General features: G+C 45.6%; 1 protein-coding gene across 1 annotated transcript in view; it reads right to left on the bottom strand.

The window, feature by feature from the left end:
* Nucleotides 1–3,497: 3,497 nt before the first annotated feature.
* Nucleotides 3,498–23,567, bottom strand: part of UTP14A (UTP14, U3 small nucleolar ribonucleoprotein, homolog A (yeast)) — a 34,988-nt gene continuing 14,918 nt past the window's right edge. Inside the window, exons 3-17 of the mRNA XM_006881865.1 lie at nt 22,409–22,540; nt 21,019–21,094; nt 19,787–19,857; nt 18,939–19,003; nt 18,594–18,736; nt 18,231–18,386; nt 12,706–12,825; nt 12,517–12,611; nt 11,646–11,769; nt 11,482–11,559; nt 10,655–11,039; nt 6,191–6,612; nt 5,264–5,454; nt 5,036–5,135; nt 3,498–3,770 (exon numbers count right to left, since the gene is read on the bottom strand). Coding sequence (XP_006881927.1) covers nt 3,498–3,770; nt 5,036–5,135; nt 5,264–5,454; nt 6,191–6,612; nt 10,655–11,039; nt 11,482–11,559; nt 11,646–11,769; nt 12,517–12,611; nt 12,706–12,825; nt 18,231–18,386; nt 18,594–18,736; nt 18,939–19,003; nt 19,787–19,857; nt 21,019–21,094; nt 22,409–22,540 — 2,431 coding nt within the window. The remainder of the gene's footprint in view (nt 3,771–5,035; nt 5,136–5,263; nt 5,455–6,190; nt 6,613–10,654; nt 11,040–11,481; nt 11,560–11,645; nt 11,770–12,516; nt 12,612–12,705; nt 12,826–18,230; nt 18,387–18,593; nt 18,737–18,938; nt 19,004–19,786; nt 19,858–21,018; nt 21,095–22,408; nt 22,541–23,567) is intronic.

The following is a 23,567-nucleotide window of genomic DNA, read 5'->3' as shown; positions in this document are numbered from 1 at the left end:
CGGGGCCGCGAGGGCGGGAGCGAGGGAGGGGCGGGGGACCCGGAGACCAAAGAGGAGACAAAAGGACGGGCCGGGGGGGCGGGGCCTCGGCCGCGGGCTAGGGGCGGGGCGCGGGACGCCTGCGGGGAGGGCTGTGTGCGGGGGGGGGGAACACACACTAGGGGGCGGGGCCTGGCGAGGGACGTTAAGGGACAACACAAGGAGGGAGCGTGGGGTACGGGGGCGGGGCGGGAAGGGAGAGAAGGCCCCACCACGATGACCATGGAGGGGAACGGGGCCTCGGGAGGGTGGGCCGCACACCGGGAGCACGGCCAGTCGGTGCAGCAGGGGCCGGGGCTGAGGCTGGGTGGGCGGGGAAGGGTGAGCCGACCCCGGAACGCAGCGAGGACCTGCAGGCGGAGGCGGCTGGGCATGTGTGCCGCTGCCGCGGGCAGGGACTGGATGCTGCAGACCGCAGTGACCCGGAGACCACGGTGGGGGCCACACAGACGGGACGGGCGACCGAGGCGGGACGCAAAGGGATCCGGGGAAAGTGAGACCTACAGGGCTGAGATGGGTGGCGGGGGCGGCCTTGCGCGCGGCAGGAAGGCGCCACCACCGCCTTCTGCCCGTCCCCAGTGTGCCCCGCCCCGTCCGGGGGCCCTAAGGGCAGCGGCCTGGGCCATGGGGGAGCCGAGCCAGGGCGGTACCATTTGGAACAGAGAGGGGGGCTTAGGGGGAAGGGAGGAGCCAGGGGTCAGAACCCTATTGGGGGCGGGCCCCCCCCCGCCACACCCTGGGAAAAAGGCTTGGGCACATCCAGAATGGACCAATCAGCGAACAAGGCCAGGGTGGCGTCAAGGGGCAGCTTCGGCCAATGGGAAGGGAGAACACTTCGGAGGTTCGGAGGAAGAAAAGAAAAAAAAAAAAAACCCACGAAACAACAATCGAATCCGTTTGGGGGTTTGGAAGGCTGGGAGTGGGCGTCGTTTACAACGCGTTCTAGGGCTTGCCCTCTCTTTTGAAGGATGGGGTCGCTTGCATCACCGTTGTGGCGGGGCGCACCCAAAGCTGAGGAGGGTCCCGGGAAAGTAGACGAGGATTGGCCGTTTACTGGGGATACTTGATTGGGCGCTTCAATTTAGGGGGTTGGTTGGGACGGAGGTGGCAGCTTTGTGCATTAAAGAGTGAAGCAGGTTGTCTTGTAAACGGAGGTTCAAGTGGGCAGGGGTCCCTCATTCCCTACCATTCGCTACTGCCTCCTTAAATGTCAACCAGCAAGTGGGTCGTGCATAATCGCAGTGGATAACTTGGGCTCTGCAGACCGCTCAATGGATTCGTTGCCCTTTCTGTCCACACGTTCGTTCCAGCGAAGATTGGTCCGGGCTCCAAGCTACCACTGGGACCTTCGTTATAATGTATGGCCTTTTAGGCTTCAAAGTTAGTTTACAGTTCGGACCCCTAGTTGGTTACCACTGAATATAGCTCTCTTCTTTTGAGTCTTCTACCCTACTCCAGAACATAAAGGTAGTCCTGGCTACTAACCATGAGACTCCACCAGCTCTACCGAGGCAGAAAGACGTGCAGGCTGCTTCTATAAAGACTTACAATGTTAGAAACCCTGCAGAGCGGTTTCCTCTGTCCTAGAGAATAGCCTAACTCGAAAACGACTTGACAGCAGTGGACTGGGTAGCTTTTAGATCTTAAAGGTCTAAAAAATTTTTACCTGACTTGGCTAGGTGGTGAACTTGGAAAAGAGGGCTATACTGGTGGGAGAGACTGCAAAAGCAAGCTGGAGGGTGGCGGAGGAAGGGGAGGGTAGTCTAGGAATTCAGTGTTACTAAAGACCTGGATCTGGCTATAAGGGAGTGGACATACTGGTCTGTTTCTGTGGCGAGTTTCATTCTCTGAGGGCTCTGCCACTTGCACACAGATTTGCCTCTTCTGGTCCAAAAGGACTGGGAGATAAATCTTCACGTTCCTTTGAGGCGAAGGACAGTAGTGTTCCCAACACCATGGTTGTTTTTACAGACTGTCCTTTGGACTAAGAGGGGGTGGTGGTGTGTGTTTCAGAAATTCCTTGTTAGGAATTTTGGCTGCAGGGGCTCTTTCCCTATATTTCTTGTCAAAAAAGCAAGTTCCTCCTTGCTGAGAGCCTAGGGGAGCTGCCATGCAGCAGAGTAATGCTTGAATAAAACTAGGTTTTGAATCAATTGTGGGAGGCTGGCCCTGAGTTTGGAAGGAAAGGAAATGGAGCTTTACTTCTAGAAAGTGTATCTACCTCATTTGTAAAGGAAAGCTTAAAACCTGTCTTGTTTAGAACACAGAAAGGGGCTACTCTGGACAGCCACTTCTGCAAGATGGCTTGCACACAGGTGCACAGTTTAAAAAGTAGCTATTCTTGTGGGGATAGAAGCTATCTTCAGCCTCAGCCTAGTCTTAGGAGTCCAGGGCAGAGTCTAAATGCAGTTTGTGCTTTATTAAGTCCTGAGACTAAGAAAGTATAGGCAGTATTTTCTTACTATTCCTGTGTTTTCCAGTTGTTGGCATTTACAGTGGATCTGATATAATTTAAAATCACATATTAGGGCAAATTCCACTCTTTAGATCAAACTGCATAATCCTTGGAACTCTTGCATATGGTTCAAAACCATCAGGCTGCTTCATGGGAGCAACATGGGCAATCTGTGCAGTTTATAGCCTCTGAAACCCACTGGAAGGTCAGTTATGGATTGGAGCCAACTTGAGAGCATATAATCCTTGGGGGACTCTGGTGGCCTCATGATAAAGGTTTGTGCTGCCACCCCAAAGGCAAGTGGCTCTGGTCTAGTAGCTGCTCCAGGGGAGAAGTATGGACAGTCGCCTCTAATATGATTCCCCCTCTGAAAACTTACTGAAGGGTCAACTATAAACCAGTTCCAACTTGACAGCCATGACTGAGTTAGTGACATAATACTTGAGGACAGCCGGTGGTCAAGGAGTAGAATTCTTTCCTTCCATATGAGACTTGAACCCTGAGTTACATACCTCAAGCACAGTTACTACCCATCTGTTAGTAAAGGCTTGCACGCTGCTACAGTGCTTCACAGGTTTCAGCCTAGTTCCCAGAAAAAAGATGGTAGGTACTAGGAAGAAATGCCTGGCAATCTACTTCTGACTAGCCAGTGGAATCCTCTGTACCACAATGTTCTGACTCCACTGTGGCTGGGATTGCCCTGAATTGGAGGCCTGGACTGATGGCAGGGTAATCCTTGTAAGGCTCTGAACTTTCCCAGAAAGGTGCCACTGGCCAACACAGTGGAGAGTATCAAAGGTATCAGACACAGAGAAAAGGATTCAACCAGGAGACGACACAGAATATACTAGGTTAAAAAGCCACAGGACTTTTATTGCTAATGAGTGGTTATGCAGTGAAACTGGCCTGCTTCAGAAGTGACCCTGCAGCCACACAGAGCTGGGGAAGGGGGACGACGAGGAGGAGGAAGTAGCCAGGGAAAAAGATGCACTTCTCTAGCACCTCAAACTAGAGAGTTTCTCTTCAGGTGTTTTTTATGGCGGACAGATAGCTTTTTGGGATTCCTCTGGATCATGGAGAGATCAGACCTTGAGGAAGGCCGGTAGCCTACGTCCTCAGCCTTTATTGGCTTTATGATATGGCCTGGCTTGGTGACAACCTTGGGAGTGATCAGCTTTTGGAATGCTCTCTGGGTGTTCCACGTTGACCCTATAGGGGTCTGGATGGTCCGTTCAAATTGCTTATGGTGGGTGAATGGGTACGGGAGCACGTGTACCTGGAAAGGAAGGCAGAGTGACTTGGGCATCAGTCCAGACCCGTGGTGCAATTGTTCATTCACTGTAATGGGTACTGGTTAGACACAGTTTTGGCATCTCAATGCTCCCAGCTAACACCATATCGGGAAGGTCCTGGGCACTTGGGTGTGGCCATGGAATTTATGGTTCTACTCCTCTGGGAGTCCTGCTGACAGAGTGGGTAACATCTCAGGCTGCTAACCATAAGGTTGACAGTTGGAGCCCAAGGGAGGGTTACCATGAGTCAGAATCATTTTGATAGTACTGGCCTTGATTGTAAGGTACCCTAGTAGTATAGTGGATAATGTATGAAGCTGCTAACTAAGAAATCAGCTGTCTGCTTGAACAACCACTTTGCAGGAGAAAGATGGGCAGTCTCCTCCATTCTACCTATAGACGGTGTGAAAAGTTTTCCTTGCACTGAATTCTGCTTCTGCAGAATTCAATTTCTGCCTTATGAGACCCCAAATGACAGGTTTCATACACTTTGATCTCGTTCTCTGAGGTTAACTAGCTTGTGTCACAGGACACAATTTTAAATCCATTCATTGTCATGAACACGTGCCAGTAAGGACTAGCTTAAACCTATGCAAATGGTTAGTGTGTTTGGCTATAATATATGTTGTTGTTTGCTGTCGCTGTTTGTTTTATAAGATATAATATAATGATACATCATCATCATCATCATAATAAGAAGAATATTGGCTGTAATATATATTGAAGATTCCAGTCCACCCAAGAAGTACCTTGGAAGAAAGGTCTAGAAACCTCCTAAACCCAGCTGTTGAAAATTGTATGGAGCTCAGTTATACTTTGACACATATGAGGTCAACTATATAAATAACCTTGTTGGGTGCTATCAAGTTGATGACAATTTACAGCAATCCTAGGTGACAGAAATGTCCCACAAGCTTTTCGAGGCTATAATCTTTGCAGGATCAGGCCACCAGGCTGTTCTCCCATGGCACTGATGAGTGGGTTTGCTCTGCCATCCTTGCAGTTAGCAGCTGGGCACTTAAGGCTCGCTCTTAGTTTGGTTTGGGACTTGTTTACATCACAATTTAAGCATTTCTTAGGGTGCTAGTTGAAACTGCAAGTTTGGGGGCCTGTGGCTGCACAGAAGGCAGATCCAGTCCAATGTAAACCTCCCTCATGCCCGGTGCCAGGAACAGAAACAGTCTCACCAGCTTGGTGCTATGGTTACAATGGTCCACCCTTCCTGACTACTGGTCACATGACCCCTTACCTGATGAGCTGCTACATGGACGTTGCGTTTCTCGCTGATGATCACATTCGGCAAATTCTTATCCTTTCTTGGAGGACCCTCGGGGGCTTTAATGAGAAACCTGAAAAGCAAGTCAGCAGGCCATCTGACAAGCAGCATTCCATTATGGGTATAGTCTAAAGGAGGACGCTTGGGGGTGAAGTAGGAGAACCTGGGGTCTTTCCTATAAGTGTTCTTTTTCTATCTTACCGGCGTCTTTTTTTAGCACTGGGCTGCAGGCCCATACCACCCCATTCGCCCCAGCCAGGCAGCGTCAGGTCCACATCCTTGGGCTTATTCGCCTCCACAGCTTCCCGCTTTTCTTTCAAGAAGTCCCGGATGACATCATCCCCAGCAAACGCTTCCTTTATCATCTGCTTTTGGGCTCTCTCTTCATCTTCCTGGGAAGGAAAAGAAGTGAGAGCTGCCACTTTTCTAAGAGCAGTAGTTCTTGGCAAGAACGTGTAAAAGTTTGGGCCATGACATTTCAGCGCCCCCTAGGGGGACAGTGTTGAGTAACAATGGTCTTGCACTACAATCACGCTCACATTTTCTACTTTCCAGCGTAAATACTGCTAGTTCATTATCATATGATTCAAGTTTACACCTTCAACAGGGCAGCTGCAGGGTGGAGGAAGGAATGGCCAGGCCAGATTGTGGACCTCCTCTGGCCTATGTTCCCGAGATAAGTGGCAGGGTTTTGCACTTTGGTGGTTCTAGACCACTGAAGTAGGGAGTCCCGTGCTATTTGGGAACATCCTCTGAGAATGAAACTTTGGCAACAGCTCAGTGACACCTGAACACTGTACGGCCTGGGCCTGGTTGGGGCTTTGACTCCCTTGTTCTTTTGAGTGTCAGCCCAGGGAGGCTTTGGAAGTTCAGAATTTATGATGTGTGTGTGTGTGTGTGTGTGGGGGTGTCTCAGCAACATGTGTGCACACGCCACATACCTGTGCACACACATGCATGCGTTTATTAAATGGTCTCTGGGACCAGCCTGGGCCCACACAATGCTACTACAGAAATGGACCCCCAAGCATAACAAAGCTTCATGGATTTCAATCCTCCTGCGCCAAGGGTACTTTGTGCACCAGCCCTGCTCCCCCAACAATGGCCCACCACCTTGACTCTGCTTACCAACTCCTCCACGGCCGTGGGAACTGCCAAAGATTTCACCGATGGGGATTTGGTGGTTAGGAGGTTCTGCAGGTTGATCATCTGTGTCTTCCTTTTCTTATTCTTAGGGACCTCGGGCTGGGTCTTTGGGTCCGTCTCCATCTGCTGTTCCTGTAGCACAGGCCTAGCATACTCCGTGGTTTGGAAACTACTTTCTTTGCCCAGCTCTTCTAGCTCCTCGAGCGTCCGCACTCTCTCTGGCCTCTGCAGCAGCAGGGGCTCCTCCTCCTCCTCCTCCTTCTTGTCCTCAGCCACCTCCTTTCGCTGCACTGGGAGAAGAGCCCTCGTAGTGTTCTCTTTCTGCTGCCTGGACTGCTGGGATTGCTTGTGGAGTTTCTGAGACAGTACCTTCAGTTCAGATAGCACCTCCTGGCTGCTGATATCTGGCGGAGGGGGGGGTAGGGTACCAAAGCGGTCAGAAAAGGATTTTGACAGTTGCTTATTGACGAACATTTACTGAATGTGTTCCACCCTATTACTCAAGCACCCACCGGGAGAAGACAGTCCAAGGTCAGATGGGAAGAGAAGGACCCACATCTGAGATTGTACGGAGAGTTAACTGATCATTACTTGTCAACCAGGAGGCTGTGAGGTCTGGGAGTTAAAGGATCATGCCAGGAAGCAGCTGTCCTGGGTCCTATTCCAAGCTTTGCCAGTGACTCACAGTGTAGCTGGGACTATGGCTTCGTGTTTCCTTGTACAGTAAACCCTGCTGGAGGAGCTCACCCAAAGTTCCAAACAGAAAAAGGGAACCATTTTAACAGGTGGCCTCTGAATGCAGTTTCATGCTGATTTATGCTTCTTGTTATGTGCCATCACGTCAATTCTGACTCATCACAACCCCACGAGAACAGAGTAAAAATGCCTCATGAGGTTTTTCTAGGCTGTAATCTTTAAGGGAAGGTGCCCTGGTGGCACAGTGTGTAATATATCAGGCTGTTAAATGTAAGGTCAGCAGTTCAGATCTACCAGCTGCTTTGCAGGAAGACAGGTGGTTTCTTCCTATAAGAATTTGCAACCTCAGAAACCCAATGGAGTGTTGTGGAGTGGGAAATGACCTGACCACAGTGGGGTGGGCTTCTGAACGCTCATGAAGGCACTGAGTGGGTGTGAACTGTCAACCTTTTGGTTAGCAGCTGAGCACTTAACCACAGCACCACCTGAACCCTTTAATGTCTAATTTACTGTTTGTAAAAACCTTACCCAGGATTTACCTTGACTGACAGTTTCTGTTCTTGGTGTCAAAGCAGTTATTTCATAAGCTACTGTGGCTCACTGAGAGTGGAAACTACAGAACAATATCATTGATTTCACATGCAAGCAAGATTCTACTGAAGATTATCCAAAAACGACTGGAACAGTACATCAGCAGAGAACTGCCAGAAGTCCAGGCTCAGTTTAGAAGGGGTCGTGGTACTAGGGATATTGTAGCTGATGTGAGATGGATCTTAGCTGAAAGCAGAGAATACCAGAAGAATGTCTATCTGTGTTTCATTGATTATGCAAAGGCATTTGACTGTGTGGATCATAACAAACTGTGGCTGACTCTGAGAAGAATGGGAATCCCAGAACATTTAATTGTGCTAATACGAAACCTATACTTGGACCAAGAGGCAGTAGTCAGAACAGAGCAGGGTAACACTGCATGGTTCAAAATTGGGAAGGGTGTACGCCAGGGATGTCTCCTGTCTCCATACCTTTTCAACCTGTATACAGAGCAGATGATCTGAGAGGCTGGGCTCTATGAGGAGAAGCGTGGCGTTAGCATTGGTGGACAATCTATCAACAATCTGCATTATGCAGATGACACAACCCTGCTCGCTGAAACTGAGGAGGACCTCATGCACTTACTGCAGAGGGTCAAGGACTGCAGCCTTCAGTATGGACTGAGGCTCAATGTCAAGAAGACAAAGATTCTCACCACTGGACCAATCGGTAGTATCAGGATGGATGGTGAAGAGATTGAGATTGTTTACAGCTTCAGTTTGCTCGGCTCCACGGTCAACACTCTTGGCACCAGTAGCCAGAAAATAAAAAAACATATTGCGATGGGAAAGTCTGCTGTTAGGGACCTCTCTAAAGTACTCAAGAGCAACGGTGTCTCTCTGGAGACTAAGGTGCGCCTGATACAGGCCATGGTCTTTGCAATCACTTGTTATGCATCAGAGAGTTGGACAATGACTAGGGAGGATAGAAGGAGAATTGACGCCTTTGAGCTGTGGTGCTGGAGAAGAGTACTGAATGTACCATGGACTGCCAAGAAAACAAACAGATTCATCCTAGAGAGGGTTAAACCAGGCTGCTCCTTGGAGGCAAGGATTCTGGGGCTTCGCCTGACATACTTTGGACATGTTGTAAGGAGAGACAGGTCTTTAGAGAGGGACATCATGCTGAGTAGAATGGAGGGACAGCGCAGGAGGGGAAGACCCTCTATGAGGTGGATTGATTCAGTGACTGGGGTAATCGGGATGGGTATGTCAGAGGTAATGAGATTGGCACAGGATAGAGCAGGGTTTAAGGCTGTTGTACATAGGGTCGCTATGAGTCGCAAATGACTCGACGGCACATTACAACAACAACAACAACTGTGGCTCACATGTTCCAGTCACTAGCAACTTCTGAAAAGATGCCACAACTCAGTGACCCCGAGGCAACACTGGCAACGTGTCCTTTGCTTTAGCTCCAGCTGCCTTCATCTTCAAGTTCATATTACTCTTTAGCACTGGCTTTAAGCCCCTCCAAGAAGCTACCAAGTTCTCGCCTTTGAAGACATGACTGTTATTTCTCATATATTCTTTTTTTTAAAAAAAAAATTATTATTTTTTGGTGTGTGTACCATCAAATTGGATCTGACTGGTACAGGAGGAGACTGTCCCTCCTTCTCCAGCAAAGCATCTGGTGGAGTCCAACCATGTACCTCTGGGATTGCAGTGCAGCTTCTTGTCACTAGGCCACCAGAGCTCCCTTCATATATTCTTATATATATTTAAGAATAAGAATCAAGTGTTCTTGTTCCTTCTATCTGGAGTCCAATACTTCCCAGTCTTTTAGAAAAATTCTTTATTATTCAAGGAAATCTACTCTCCCTTTTATACTTGCACACTGCAATCAACTGTTCTACACACTTATACACAGCTGTTGGGAGAGGGGTGGGTGTGGGCCTAGCTTTTGAGGGGGGCCCAGGAGGATTTGTAGTGCTACTTTCTGAAACCCCCCTCAGAAGTGACTGCTTCTAACCATCAATCCCAGACATCTCCATCTGAAAACCCTAAGTGTAAAGATCCCACAAAACATACTAAATGACAGCTCTTTTAAGAGGAATCGTTACCACAGATAAACAGATTTTTGGCTGTCATCTAAATGCATCATTTCTCCGATGAAATAAAACCAGATCTGAGAATTCATCCAGAGAGCTGGGTGATTTTGGAATGTAAACACCTACCTAAGCAGGCGCGTAATACCCTGGTTTATCCCCAGAATGGGAGCTCTTTGACCTGTCTCAAGGGTGTTAACATTGTTTACAGACAAGCTCTTCTGTATAAAATAGACAGTGGTAACTGCTGTACAACACAGTAAATGTAGTTAGTGTTACTGAACTGAACACACAAAAATGGGTACCATGGCAAAGGTTCTGTCACAGATACAGCACCCACACAGGCACACATCTACTTAAATGTTTTGACACGACAAACATATGTATACTTACAATTTTAAAAAGATAACATGAATAAGCATATTTCTAGTGTGGGGCAGATGTTTAGAACCACCTAATTTTTATGGTTGGTCCAATTAACTGAAAATAAGTACAGGGAGTTATACTATAAAGTTAGAAATATGCCCATGCTTTTCCAAAGAAATTCATTTTAACAAATTCTCTCTCTTTTTTCTTTTTAACTTAAAACATAAAAACTCCCCCCTCCCTTCCTGGGCAGGAGAAACCAGACTAAAATAAAAGCTGCATACTACTAATTTTATGTTCCATGGTAACTGATAGGGAAAAAAATGCCCGTCATAAAAGTCTCAGTCTGTCAGAGACAAAAAGCAGAATTACGAAGACTAGAAAGTGCCCCACCCACTGCAGAATGGAACAAAACACGGCAGCAATGCCTTGAAATCCACTTGTGCATGACTACAGGTGCGAATGGCCTTTCTCAGATCTGCCCTTCTCCCAACCTTGCCGCTCTCTGGATTGTAGGGAACAATGAGGGCAATTCAATGCCATTTGAAACCAGGGGCATAAATGTGTCTGAACCCACACTGGACAGCTGAGCTTATTAGATGCCTCTGAAGAAAATGGGTTATTATAATCACCTAATTTCTCTTCAGGAACTGTGTACACACAGCCTGTAGCATCTCCAGAGCTAAGGGCTGTGCACACGTGTGGTGCCACTATGACACCTGCCCCTCTGTGTCCTCCCAACTCACCTTGTGGTTCTTGATTGCCCTTGGGTTCCTCATCCAGCTTGAGCTCAGAACTCTTTCGAAGGGCTCGCCTTTCCTCAAATTCTTTCAACAAGGTTTCTTCGGCCGCCCCTGGGCTTTCTTCTGCCTCGCTTTCAGACTCCTCGTGGGCTGCATGCTCAGGAAGTGGTTTAGAATCCTGGATTTCAGGCTCTTTAGTGTTACTGGTGCTGTTTCTGAACATCCAGGGATTTGGCCCATTGGCACTCATTTGGATTTCATTCACGGCCTCAGGGACAAGTTCAACCTCTTCTAGGGCGCCCTCCTCTTCCTCACTCTCAGGTGCTGCCTGGAGTTTCTGTGTCAGCTCTTTGTTCTTGGCCAGTTGTTCCTGCATGGCCTGGCGAGCCTAGAGGAAGGAGGCACAGCAGGAGAGAGTCCTGTCATAAGTGACCACAATGCCACCACTCCTGGTTCATCCTTCTCTCAGTTTGACACTCAAATTGATAGTATTTTCTACATACAGCACCTGCTGCTTCAACTGCATACATAATGCTGTGTTCCTAGCTATGGGATGAAACAGAAGGCAAGTGCTTTGTCCTTGAGGAAGTAAGCTGTTCTCCGGCCCCTTGTACTAGATTTGCCTTTAGCATTGATGCCTGCTCCTTTTCCACTGTGAGAGGCTATTTACTCTCTGTCTTAAAGAGGTCCTGATGCCCGCTCAGATTCCCAGTTTCTCACTGATTCTCGTGACTCTTCTCCATCTCTGCTTCTCTTACCATCCTTGTGAGACTATTACACCTACTCTTCCTTTAATCCCATCTTTACTCCCCCTCGCAACGGTCTCTTACCTCCAGGTCATACTTGGCCATGATTGCCTTTGACTTGGCCCACTTGCCGCTGTTCTGGTGCTTAAGGCTCATTCGCTCCTGGAAAGGAAGGATAGAAGAGTGAGATCCTTACCAAGGCTTGGGGACAGTGGCTTCCAAGGACTGGAGGCCGGAGGAGAGCTCACCATCATCCTGGCCTTTTCAAGCTTTTCCAGTTCTTCCAGTGCTGCAGTGGGATCAACCTTCCGCAGAGCCTCAAAATCTTTGAGGGCTTTCTTGGCCTTTCCTTTCTTCACAATTTTGTGGTACCTAGAGGGCAAGAAGGGAGGGAGCTCTGGTGACCTAGAGGTAAGGAGCTGCGCTGCCAAACCTAAGGCATACAGTTTGAATCTACCAAATGCTCTATGGGAAAAAGATGAGTAGTTTCCTCCTGAGTTATAGCCTCTAAAATCCCGCTGGAGGGTCACCTATGGACCCGACAGTACATAACAACAAGAGAGTAAGAAGGACGGGGGTGAAGAGATTAGATTTAGCAGAAACCCTGATGCTACACATGAAAGTGCTCATGCTCCCTATGGGGCTTCCCTGTGAAGGGGCTGGAATGGACCCTCGGGGCCCCAACTACAGACACCTGGTGTGGGCCCCAAGAAAACTGTAGGACTCAGGCCCTGCTGCTCCCAGGAACAGAACTCTAAGAAGCCAAGAGTCTTCATTGCTTTTATATCCTAAAGGAGGAGTAGAACAAGTTCCAAAGAGACCCAAAGTTGGGAAGTCCACATGGCCTCTACGGAACAGAGCTCACTCTTCAGAAGGGAGATGTGACACCTGGGTAGGAGAGTCACTCAACGGCCCTCCTGTAGCTAAATCAAGAACAGAAGTGTGAATCCGAGGACAACAGGGCATCACTGCAGCAGGTCAAACTATGAGGTCTGGAGGAGAAAAGCCTGGTTGACTCCAGTCACCACACCAAGCAAGGCCTTTCCCCAAGGATTCATCAGTTAGCCCCATCATGTTCTTCCATTTGAACAAAAAGCCAGTTCACTGGGGCTGTCTTACATTTTGCTTTTGATTTTCTTCTCTCTTCTAGCCTTGGCCTCATAGTAGGACTGCAGGGCCCGGGCCCTCTGAAGTGTGGCTCGGCGCAACTTTACCTACAAAGAATGATGCTTACAGTGATTCTGGGCTTTAGGGCAACCCTGGGGAGAAATACAGCATGCTTGGGGCCTCGGGGCCTACACCACGTACCTCTTCCAGGCTCATGGCTTTGAGAGAGGCCTTTTCCACTGGAGTCAGTAAAGGGTCCGTAATCGGCTGCTTGTTCTTGTGGAGGACGTTAAAAATCTCCTGCTCCAGGGGTGTTCTTGCCTAAAAGAGGTGATCAAACGCCCCAGTCTTAAGTCATAGTCTTTAACTTCCTCTTTATACCCCTACAACCATCTATTTGATGACACTGTAACTGGAATCACTAACTGCAGAGGGCTGACTGACATGGCAAAAAAAAGAGGGTGCTATGAAACAGGTCCAGACTTGTTGTGCAACCGTGTAAATAAAGCTTTATTCTGACTGAAGACATTAGCAAGAGGACCCAGGCACCACTCTTGATATTATGGAGGGGATTGCTCTGTGTTCAGATTAAACCAGCAATGCAATACAATCTCTTAAGAAACGCAGCAGAATGCCCTTCAGGTAAGTGATGCCAGGACTAAATAACAGCAGCACTTCTGAGGAACACAGAACAGTCCTCGCTTTACTTGTCACTGGTGGCACAATCAGCACACAGTTCTGCGGAATAATAGCACACAGGGGAACCTCAACTTTTTTTTCAAACCATGGATGGTCAGCTGCCTACAAATCATATTATCTTTGCATTCTTGACATTCTAAGAAAAAATGAGGAAACCATGGCATTTTTCGGCATATACTGAATGGAGTTCAGAGTATGGAAAATGAATCTCCTGAGCATAAAAGTGCAGTGCCTTTAAAAAGATGACCTTCACATAATTAGTCTGCTTATGCTCAACATTTCCAATAAAACTCCACTCATTTTCTACCTTTGCCACCAACTCTTGGTTTCCAGTTATTTTTTGCATGGTAGGCCGTGTGAGTTACTGTGTAATCTCACATGTCAACAAGAGACCTCGTCTGCTGCTCACTGCTGTTGTGAGGATGGCTTCAAATAATCAGGCACACGGGGTCACAAAGATAGCTCTGAGGCAACAGATCTATTTCTAAACCTCACATACGAATTATATGTGGGTTTCCTCTTCACTAGCCATATGCATCGTGGTCAGTGTTAAACTTAACAAATATCTGAGTGAATGCATAAACATGTATCATCACAGGTTACAAGAGGCTATTGATTTAACCATAAACCTATTCTTCAGAATAGTGAAGGTGCATGTTTTGCCATTTCTAGTATTTGCAGCAGTGATCCATCACCAGCTCTGAAGTGATTTATATCACAATGCTGTAACCTCCCTTCAATTCAATTCAATTTACAAACATTTATTGATTGCTGTTTCATTCCAGGCATTTGCTCTGGGTGCTAGGAATACACAATTGATTAAGAGAGTTCCTGTCCTCATAGAGCTCGCAGCCATTCAGGGGAAAAACACACACACTCTCACAGCACTCATAACACACCCAGTTAGATGATATCCTATGGAGGAGTGAGAAGAAGTTCTGACTAGGAGGTGGGTTAGCAAGTGTGGGGAAGAAGTGACTTTTGTGAGTTAGGCCCTCGAGCACACATGTGGCTGTCAGGCAGAAGAGGCAACACAGGGATGAGGAAAAGCGGAAACACATGATACTGAGTGGTGTGGAAGGGAATGATATTGTCTGAGGTTCCATCAGTGGAACACTTTTCAAGGTTTTTAGGCAAGGGCCTGATAATCACGTTTGTGTTGCACAAAGAACATTCTGGTGATACATGCAATGTCTTGGAAACGGTGCACCTTAGAGTTGTGCTACCAACCCAAAGTCAAGTGGTTCGGAACCACCAGCTACTCTATGGGAGAAATATGAGCAAGCTCCTTCCCTGCAATTTGCAACTTCTGACAACCCACTGGAGGGTCAGCTAGGAGTCTATTCTGACTCCATGGCAGTAAGTCAGTGAAGTTTCTGGTACATATGGGAGACCCTAGTGATGCCTACTAGCCAACAGACTGAAGCTTAGAAGGGGTTGACAGCAGTCTTCAGGACATACAGATGACACTAAAAAGTCATGCAATCGATATGAGTTATTCATGGAATCTGCAGAGCAAGGGTAAAAAACCTCAGATAATAAAAACATCAGGAGTATGCCACAGAGGCCAAGGGGGCACTTTTAAGAATGTGATGTTAAAAAAAAAAAGAATGTGATGTGTCAACTGTGCCAAATAGGCTAGAGATGGATGAATAGGGCACAGGAGTTGGCCCCTCGCTAATAACCTGAGAGGCATTTCAATTTCAGGGGAGAAGGGAAAGACAGCCTGCTCCATCAGGTGAGAGTGTGGTGGTGGCCGTGGAGACCAGGTCTGCTCAAAGCATCTTCCTCAGAACAATGCTCCCATGAGTTAACAAGATCTACTTGGATTTTAAAATGTTTAGGAACGAACTGTAAGAGAGTTAAAAACATCAGTTTGTATACCTTGAGTGCACTCAGGTTCCACGTTTATCCTATCAGAGCCTTTAAAATGATAGTGTGGACTGTGACTTGGCAGCTTCTGGTGGGAGCATACAGCATGAAGCCATTTTCAGCATGAAGGGATACTGAAAGACTAAAGTCTGGGGAACACTTTGGGAAGTACTGGCATAAGTTAAAATGGGTGAATGACTAGAGGAGACGGGGTACGGTCACCACTTCTAATGCTCTGCAGTTTACAAATGCTTCTTTGGATGTATTGCCCCATTTAATTCTTCTGAGTGAAATGGAAGTTTAGGAAGCTGAGCCCAAACTGGTGCCATGATGGTTAAAGCACTCAACAGCTAACTGAAAGGTTGGTGGTTTCGACTCAAGCTGCTCTGTGGGAGAAAGATGTGGCAGTCGGCTTCCATAAAGATTTGTTGTTGTTACGTGCTGTCAAGTAGACTATGAGTCAGAGCGACCCGATGTTTAGCAGTTTGGAACCCTGCTCTACCCTGAGCCAACTATACTGTCTCTCACACACCTATCCTCAGTACCCCAGTTATTGTGTTCATCCATCTCATCCAGAGGCTTGCTCTCCTGCACTGTCCATTGACTTTTCCAAGCATGATATCTTTCTTCAAACATTGGTCCCTTCTGGCTACATGCCCAAAGTATGTGAGACAGAGTCTCAAAATCCTTGGCTCCAATGAGAAGCTTGGTTTCACCCTCTCCAAAACAGACCTGTAGATTTCCAGCCTTGGAAACCCTATGCACAGTTCTACTCTGCCCTACAGAGTTGCTATGAGTCAGAACCAATATTGCCTTTGGCTGGGACTAAAACTACAGAACATACTTTTGATTCTCAGCCTCCAAAAGAAACCTATATAATTTGGTGTTTTACACTCTTAAGTTGTAAGAGAGTTAGTCAGAGAAGTACCTCCTGCCTTTAAGAATTACCTTATTTCTCTGTGCTACTCTGGTTTAACTTCTCATAAAGGAATCTATGAAAGAATAAGTGGCATGAAGTATTCAGTGCTGCCCACTTGGGCCCCATTTTATCTTCCAGAAAGAGTTTCTGGAGAGCAGAGAAGTCTTAGAGGACCGCCTCCAACACCACTGGACCAGTTGCAATGACCAACTCAGTATCGAGGTTTGCTATGGTTTGCTTTCTTTAACTCGAAAGAAGTGGTCCCTCATGCTTGGGAAGTTGGAGGAGCAGCGAAAGAAGACAGGTGGATTGAAACAGTGACTGCAGCAATGGGCTTGAGTATGTCAGAGATAGTGAGGAAAGCACAGGATAGATAGGAGAGGGTTCAGACTGGTTGCCCACAGGGTTGCTATGAATTGTTCTTGACTCGACGGCACCTAACCACCACCACCATCACTACCTCCAAATCAGCAAATAGAACAGACACTGGTAGTATGCTGACCTTACAGAAAAAGGAGGGAGATATGAATACATAAATGAAACCCAAAGAAGAAGAAGAAAAAAAACTGTACTAAAAGTGGTTACTTTCAGGCGAGCACTAAGAAAAACCAAAGCAAAGCTTCCTGCTGTTGAGTTAATTCCAATTCATAGCAACCCTCTAGGAGAGCTGAAGTGTCCACAGGGTTTTCCAAGGCTACAAGATGAAAACAGAGAGCCTCATCTTCCTCTATGGAGTGGCTGGTGGACTTTAACCACGGACCTTCTCATTAGGAGCCCAGTGCTTAATCCACTGCACTCTCAGAGCTCCTTCTGAGTAAGAGAGTAAATGTAAGTAGGTGGGGGAGAGGAGCAGATTTCTACTATATTATACATATATATACACTATACATATACATATACAATGTATATACATACACACATATACATATATGTATCTTCTGTACTCAGAATCTTTTTCAGCCCTGCAAAATTGCATTACCTCTTATTTTTTTTTCCTAAAGTCTCCTTTCCATTCTGCAGCCACACTTTAAACCTGATCTCTCTTTTTTCATGTGGAAAGGAAGCATCCTAGAAAGTAGTGACAGCATCATCAGAAACAGAGCGTATACTATATGAAGCAACACTGGCTGGATTTCTAGTTACTGTGGCAATATTTATCTGGATTAGACCTAGTCATTTCAACTTTGCCAAACACAGGACATTATTCCTGGGTTTTTAGAAAGTACAAAGAAGCACAAGGAGACCATAAACTTAAGGTTTGGGCTCTGCTTTGATTGGTTTCCTGTTTAAGAATGAGCCACTTATTACAGACAACCCCAAAGGTATATAGAAAAAGAAAGATTAGCTGTTCTAAAGCAGTTGCTCGTAGACTTTAGAGTGCGAACAGGATTGCCAACTTTGACTTTTGCCAAGTAAGGTTATAACCACCATTCCACCCGCAACCTGAATATTTTCTATCATCAGAATCTCCCAAGAGAAAAGCAATCTTAACCTCATTAAACAGCAGCTCGTGGCCCTCCACCTACCAAACATACCTCATCACAAAAGTTTGGGGTTCCCCTCCACCCTTTTGTATCATTTGTTAGGAACCCAGTTCTAAAATACCCATTTCCTTTCATTGCAGCCCAGAACCATGGGGAGGCCTGGTGGCACAGTCACTAACTGAAAGGTTGGTGGGTCAAACCCACTAATTGCACCACAGGAGAACGATGTGGCAGTCTGCTCTTGTAAAGAGTTACAGCCTTAAGAACCTTACAGGCAGCTCGCCTCTGGCCTACAGGGCTGCTCTGGGTTGGAATCAGCTTAACAGTAGCAGGTTTGGTTTTACATGTTAGACTTCTATTTTAAAGTAATTTTCCTTTATGGGAAACTTTTGAGTTCTAGTACCTATCTTATTGTCCTAAGGCATCATTAGTGCTACTGAATCTCTGATTTTCCTAGAATCAACATGTAGCTTTAAATGCCCTTTAACAATTGGAGCATTAAGGGAAAAAAACGCAGCAGCATAATTTTATATTCTATTCTCGTAATCTAAGGTTTCAACAAAAAAAATATGGAAATAACCAAGCAGAGTATACTATAAAATAATGAAAGGTGATTACAGAGCTAATCTGATTGGCTATCACCTAACTGACAATGGAGCCATGCCACCCCTTTCTGAGTTAAACTGGAATTTAGACTTAACATGTCTCACATTCTCACCTTTTGAGGTTTATGTTCATTTTCTTGTACTCACCTTCCAGCCACTGAGCACATGTTCAATGGGAGCAACAGATGACTGCTCCTTTTCCAGTGGAAAAACCAGCTGCTCTGCTTCTCGGTTCTTTAGAACTACAGGATCCCATTTGGAAAGAACTTGGGAGGTTTTATTGAATGCCACTTCTCTGTGGATCTAAAGCAGCCAATGTACATAAAAGGAGAGAGCCACAAGGTTAAGTATCACACTCAAATGACTAACAGGAAACCAGGCAATTAGGATGCTGGTGATAAGCTCTTGCTTACTTCTCAGCACAGTAATTCTCCCTTCTCTGAGATGATTCTGTCTTTCCTTGTCAATTAAATTTCTTCCCTCAATAAGACGACTGGCTCCATAACTTACCCTGGCAATCTCTTCTTTGTTAAGGGGCACCTCCACAGTCTTTTTTGATTTGACTCTATTCAGTTGTTTTTTCACAGTGGCCAAGGAGGATGAAGTTTTCACAGGCTGAAGCAGATCTGAAAGGACCAGCTTTTCTCTTGTTCCTGTGCAAAGAGTTGTTTTGAGAATGGAAATAAAAATCAAATGGTACATATTAATGAGTTATGCAAATATTAAGCATTATTATAGTGAGAGGCAGTCATTCTGAAAACCCTCTCCCAGAAGTATCTCATCAAGTCCCGGAAGAGATTGTGAACCTAGAAGAAATTCCTCACAAGCTCCATGCATGGACATCTTTCTTCTTACCTTCAGAACTGACACTGAACTCTGAGATCTTCAGACTAGCCTCTGATCTCTCAGCCAATTTCCACCTGTAGTTGGGCAAAATATAGTCAGAGTGCGCACATTTCTTTCATCACTTAGGGCTTACTCAGATTTCATATACTTTGTTATAGGGTCAGGTTTCATCATCAGAGGTTAATGACAAACTCCTGACCTTGACTTTTGCATACACCAACCTCACTAGGAATGAGTGTAGGGAGTAAATCTAGCCTCCACCATTTCCCTTTCTGTGGGTCTATCCCCTAAAAACCACAAGGCACTGCAAAGTAGGCCTAGTGGAAAAAGAACGTGCTTGGGACGAAAACACACTTGGAGTTGAATCCTGGCTCTTTCTACTGATCAGCTTGGTGAGGCAAGTCAATTACCTTTTCTAGTAATGCCTGCTCAATCCCTCAGAAGACACTATGAGTGGATTAAGTAAGAAATCAAATGTGCCAAGGCTTAACATAGTAATAGCAGTAGGGACAATAATACCCAATAATTATATAATGTTTACCAAATGCCAGGCACTAGTTTAAGAGCTTCATGTGTATGAATTGAGACCTCACAACTTTGTGAGGTAGGCAGCACAATTTTTTAATTGTGATGCGAACATACACAATAAAAACACACACCAATTCAAATAGTAGGTATTATTTTGAATCTTCTTTTATAGTTGAAAAACTGAAGTGTAGTGAGGATAAACGGCTTGCTCACAATCTGTCTCCAAAGTATGTGCTTCTTAATAACTATGCCATACTGCCACTTCAGTCCTAGGCACTCCTGGTGGAATTCAGTGAGCGATAAGCCACCCAGACAGGGGGGAATGTTACCTAGTCTTGCCATCAAGGGAACTGATTGATTCCAGAAGCTTTTGATGTTTCCTTTCTCCATCACTGTCCCCCTAGGAAAAAAAAAGTAAAGAGAATGAAGGAAAGGGAGAAGATAGCACAGAAATTGAGGTCCATGCAAAAACTCTTTTTGTTGGTGGAGAACCAAGCAACTAAAGGAGGTCTGTAAGCTTTCCAACACAAATGGGAGCTCTGGTGGTACAGTCTGTAGGGAGTTGTACTGCTAACCCAAAGGCTGTGTCTGTGCCTATCTGGAAGTTCAAGTAGCCACTTTGCAGGGGAAAGATGGACAATCTCGTCCCATACGATTCACAGCCTTGGAAACCTGCTGAGGAGCCAGCTATGAATTGGTTCTGACTCGACGACAATGAAGGTTACACAAATCAAACAAGACAAGTGCTATGAGAATAATTTATCTGTATCTCTATCTATTGAGAGAATGTGATGCTCACAGACCCTACACTGGGTTTAATTTGCAGAGGAGGTGACTGCTCATCTTTCTCCCATAGAGCAGCTGGTGGATTAGAATTATGTGCTTTCAGGTTGGCAGCACAGCTCCTTACCGCTAGGCCCTCAGAATTCCTGAGAGCTCTTGGGGGTGGGGGGAGGGAGAAGGTAACAAAAGCTTTTGTCATTAAATAAAAAGAGCCCGGATGTTCATGTTGGCCTGCTAACCAAAAGGTCAGCAGTTCAAATCTACCAGCTACTCCGTAGAAGATGAGACAGTCTGTTCCTGTTCAGATACATAGCCTTGGAAATCCAATGGACTATCTGCCATCAAATCATTGGCAATGGATAGGATTTTTAAAAATTTTGTTATTAGCTAAATTTATTATTATTATTATTAGCTTAATTACAGACATATAAATGTAATTTATAATTCAGTAGATAATCAGATAACCCTACATGAATCTAAACTTGGAAAAGAATATAAGGATCACACGTTTTGGTCTTAAACCTTCAACTACACTTAAGTAACCTGAGGGCTGTAACTATGTATCTTTCAAATTCCCATCAACACAATGTTACAAGTAGTGAGCTTAATACAACATATAGATACAAAAAAACCACAAGGTAACTGTAATTTCTTTTGAGAGACCGGACAAAATAAACAATGTTGCCCAGCGCATTCTTTCCTTGGAATGTGCTGTCTAGCTTAATTATGAGTTGGGTAGCAAAAGTGCAGAGGGCATTATTTAATAGCTGTCACCTACTTCATCTTCACTGGCACTCAGGGACTGATCTTTTGGCAAATCCTCTAGTTCTTCTTGTTTGCTCAAAGCCAAAAGGCTGTTAAAGGAAGCAATAGAAACATATTATCACTTGAAAGACCTTTTCTTCTTTTTAAAACAAACTCTAAAACATATCTACAGTTCCTAGAATAAAACAGTATTCCCACAGACAATGAACACCGGATTAGAACAGCTGAGGGGAAGAACTGTCTGAGAGGAATATATGATTATGCATTATATGTATGAGAACAATCTGGAACAAGGAGTGCATTGCGAGGTGGGTGGGGAGAAAATATGCAACAATGGATACAAAATATATATACATATATATTTAAAAAGTATTCCCAAGAGGTACAAAGCAAACAGCATGAACATAGGGTCTTTAAGACTCAAGAACAGACTGGATTTGACAACTAACAATAGGAAAGCGTCTAACAAACTGACATTTAGACTTCAGTTCACTCAATGAGGCAGTAGTTGTTCATGATAACTGAAGGTAACAGACTTAACATTCTTGAGATTGGCGCTGCACTTCCCCACTGACTTCTGGAAAAGTGTAAAAATGTCAGATCCTAGATAAGGTGGTAGAAGATGCCGCTGCTGGTCCTTGAGGCAAGGCAGTTCCACCATTATTATTTCTAAGCATCACTCTCAAGGAGGAGAACCTACTCACAAAGTGACATCTGATCACTTGTTCCCAGGAGTAGGGAAACAGAAATGGGTAAAAACAGTTGAACGCATAAACTGTTTTCCCTAGACACCAATATTTTCAAGGCAACCATTATTTAAAGAATTACATTTAGTTCTCCCATGAGAGGAACATGAAACTGAGGAGCGAAAATGTCGGGGATGCGTCCAATTAGCAAAAGTTTCCAACATGTTAAATGCAGTCTAGTTGACTGTGACTCACTCCCAACACGCACAGCCCGCGCGGGAGTGGCGGGGAGCGTGAAGGCAGGCAGAGAGTCACGTGGTAGGTAAAACGAAACATAGTAACTTAAGATGAGGCCGTATTAGGACCACCAGGGATGACGCTGAAAGGCGCACATGATACAAATGAAACAAAATGAATCACATGAGCATTTTAAAAGCTGGGAATGCAGAAATGGTGACGAGGGGCAAGAGCTCAGAGGGGAAGCACTGTCATTTGTCAAAAAGCGTCTTCCACAGCCACAAACCCAGCGACCTCGGTCCCCAATGTGACTCAGGCTCCCTTCAGGGCTCACCTCTTTACAGAAGCCGCCGCACTCATATTCTCAGCCTGGGTATCACACGTGTGCGACAAGCGGAAGTCGAATGCGGGACTTTTCTTTTTCTTTTGCCGCAAAGCAACTCGTGTTTTCACCAATCGCAAGCGACAAGATCACGGCACTTCCGCTCCGCCGTGCGGGGGAAAGACAAGGGGCCCTTCCGGAGGCCGCAGGCAAAGGGAGGCTGGCATTTGCAGTCCCCACCCCTCCTCGGCTTTCCCCGGAGCCGGTGGCTGCTGTCCCCGCCCTCGTTTCTGGGCAACCGAAGGTGGGATCTTTAGCAGGGCCAGGTTCAGTCTTTCCTTTGTACAAAAAGCGAGTCCAAAAGGCAAGGGTCCAGGGTTTATCCGTGTTGGACAGCGCCCTGCAATTCAGTTGTCGGCCAGCTTGAGACTTTGCTGAATTCTTTTTTTTTTTTTTTTTTTTTGCAAGCACAGCAGCACTTTATTAAAAAGGGAGAGAGTAATATGATCACAAGAAAAAACTCACAAATCAAAATTACATGGTACCTTGGGTGGCATTAAATAAATACAAGGATAGGCACCCCAATCTGATAGTTTAATGAGAAAGTGGTTTGTAAGAGACTTTGCTGAATTCTGAAGTGCCAAGCATTGTGCTGGGTGATTAGACAGCAAACAAAGCCGATTTCCTACCACTTTATGGAAAAAATCCGCTTTGCTCCTATGTCTCCTAAGCCCTGCAGCCCTGTATCTATACAGAGTTATTATGTAAGAACGAGTTGTATCAGGGGCTACACTTCCTCACAGCCTATCAAGAAATTAAAAACAATGAAAGAATTTTTCTCTTACTTTTCTAAGAGAAGAGCGAACTGGGGGAGGGGCAGGGAGAAAAAGTGCCAGGATGAATGAATTTCCATCCAAAGTCTGTAAATTTTCATTAAAATGAATAGTGATAAAAAATTAAATACAACACAAACAAGAGGGAAACTAGATTAAAAGGTAGAATCAGAGGGATGAGGATGTACAGGGGGACGGGAGTTGTATCACGGAATTGTAAATTTTGATGGGTGGAGGGTGAGAGAAATGGAAAGAATCTGCTCTAGAAAGCAATGTATTCAATTTTTGTAAATAAACTAGTATTAAAGAAGTGTGGAAAACGAATACATACGAAAATATTCTTGCCACTCATTTTAAAAAATTATTTTCATGTTGTTTGTATTCTCATCATTCCATGGAAAAGGCTCTGGGCAAAATCATAGATGACACTGAAAGCTGTAAAAAAAAAAGGCCTTTGTCTTCCTACAACTGGCTATGTCGTATG

Source organism: Elephantulus edwardii, unplaced genomic scaffold (genome assembly GCF_000299155.1).
Source record: "Elephantulus edwardii isolate Elephantulus edwardi_28Jun2011 unplaced genomic scaffold, EleEdw1.0 scaffold00016, whole genome shotgun sequence".
NCBI lineage: Eukaryota > Metazoa > Chordata > Mammalia > Macroscelidea > Macroscelididae > Elephantulus > Elephantulus edwardii.
This window is presented reverse-complemented; position numbering and strand designations above follow the sequence as displayed.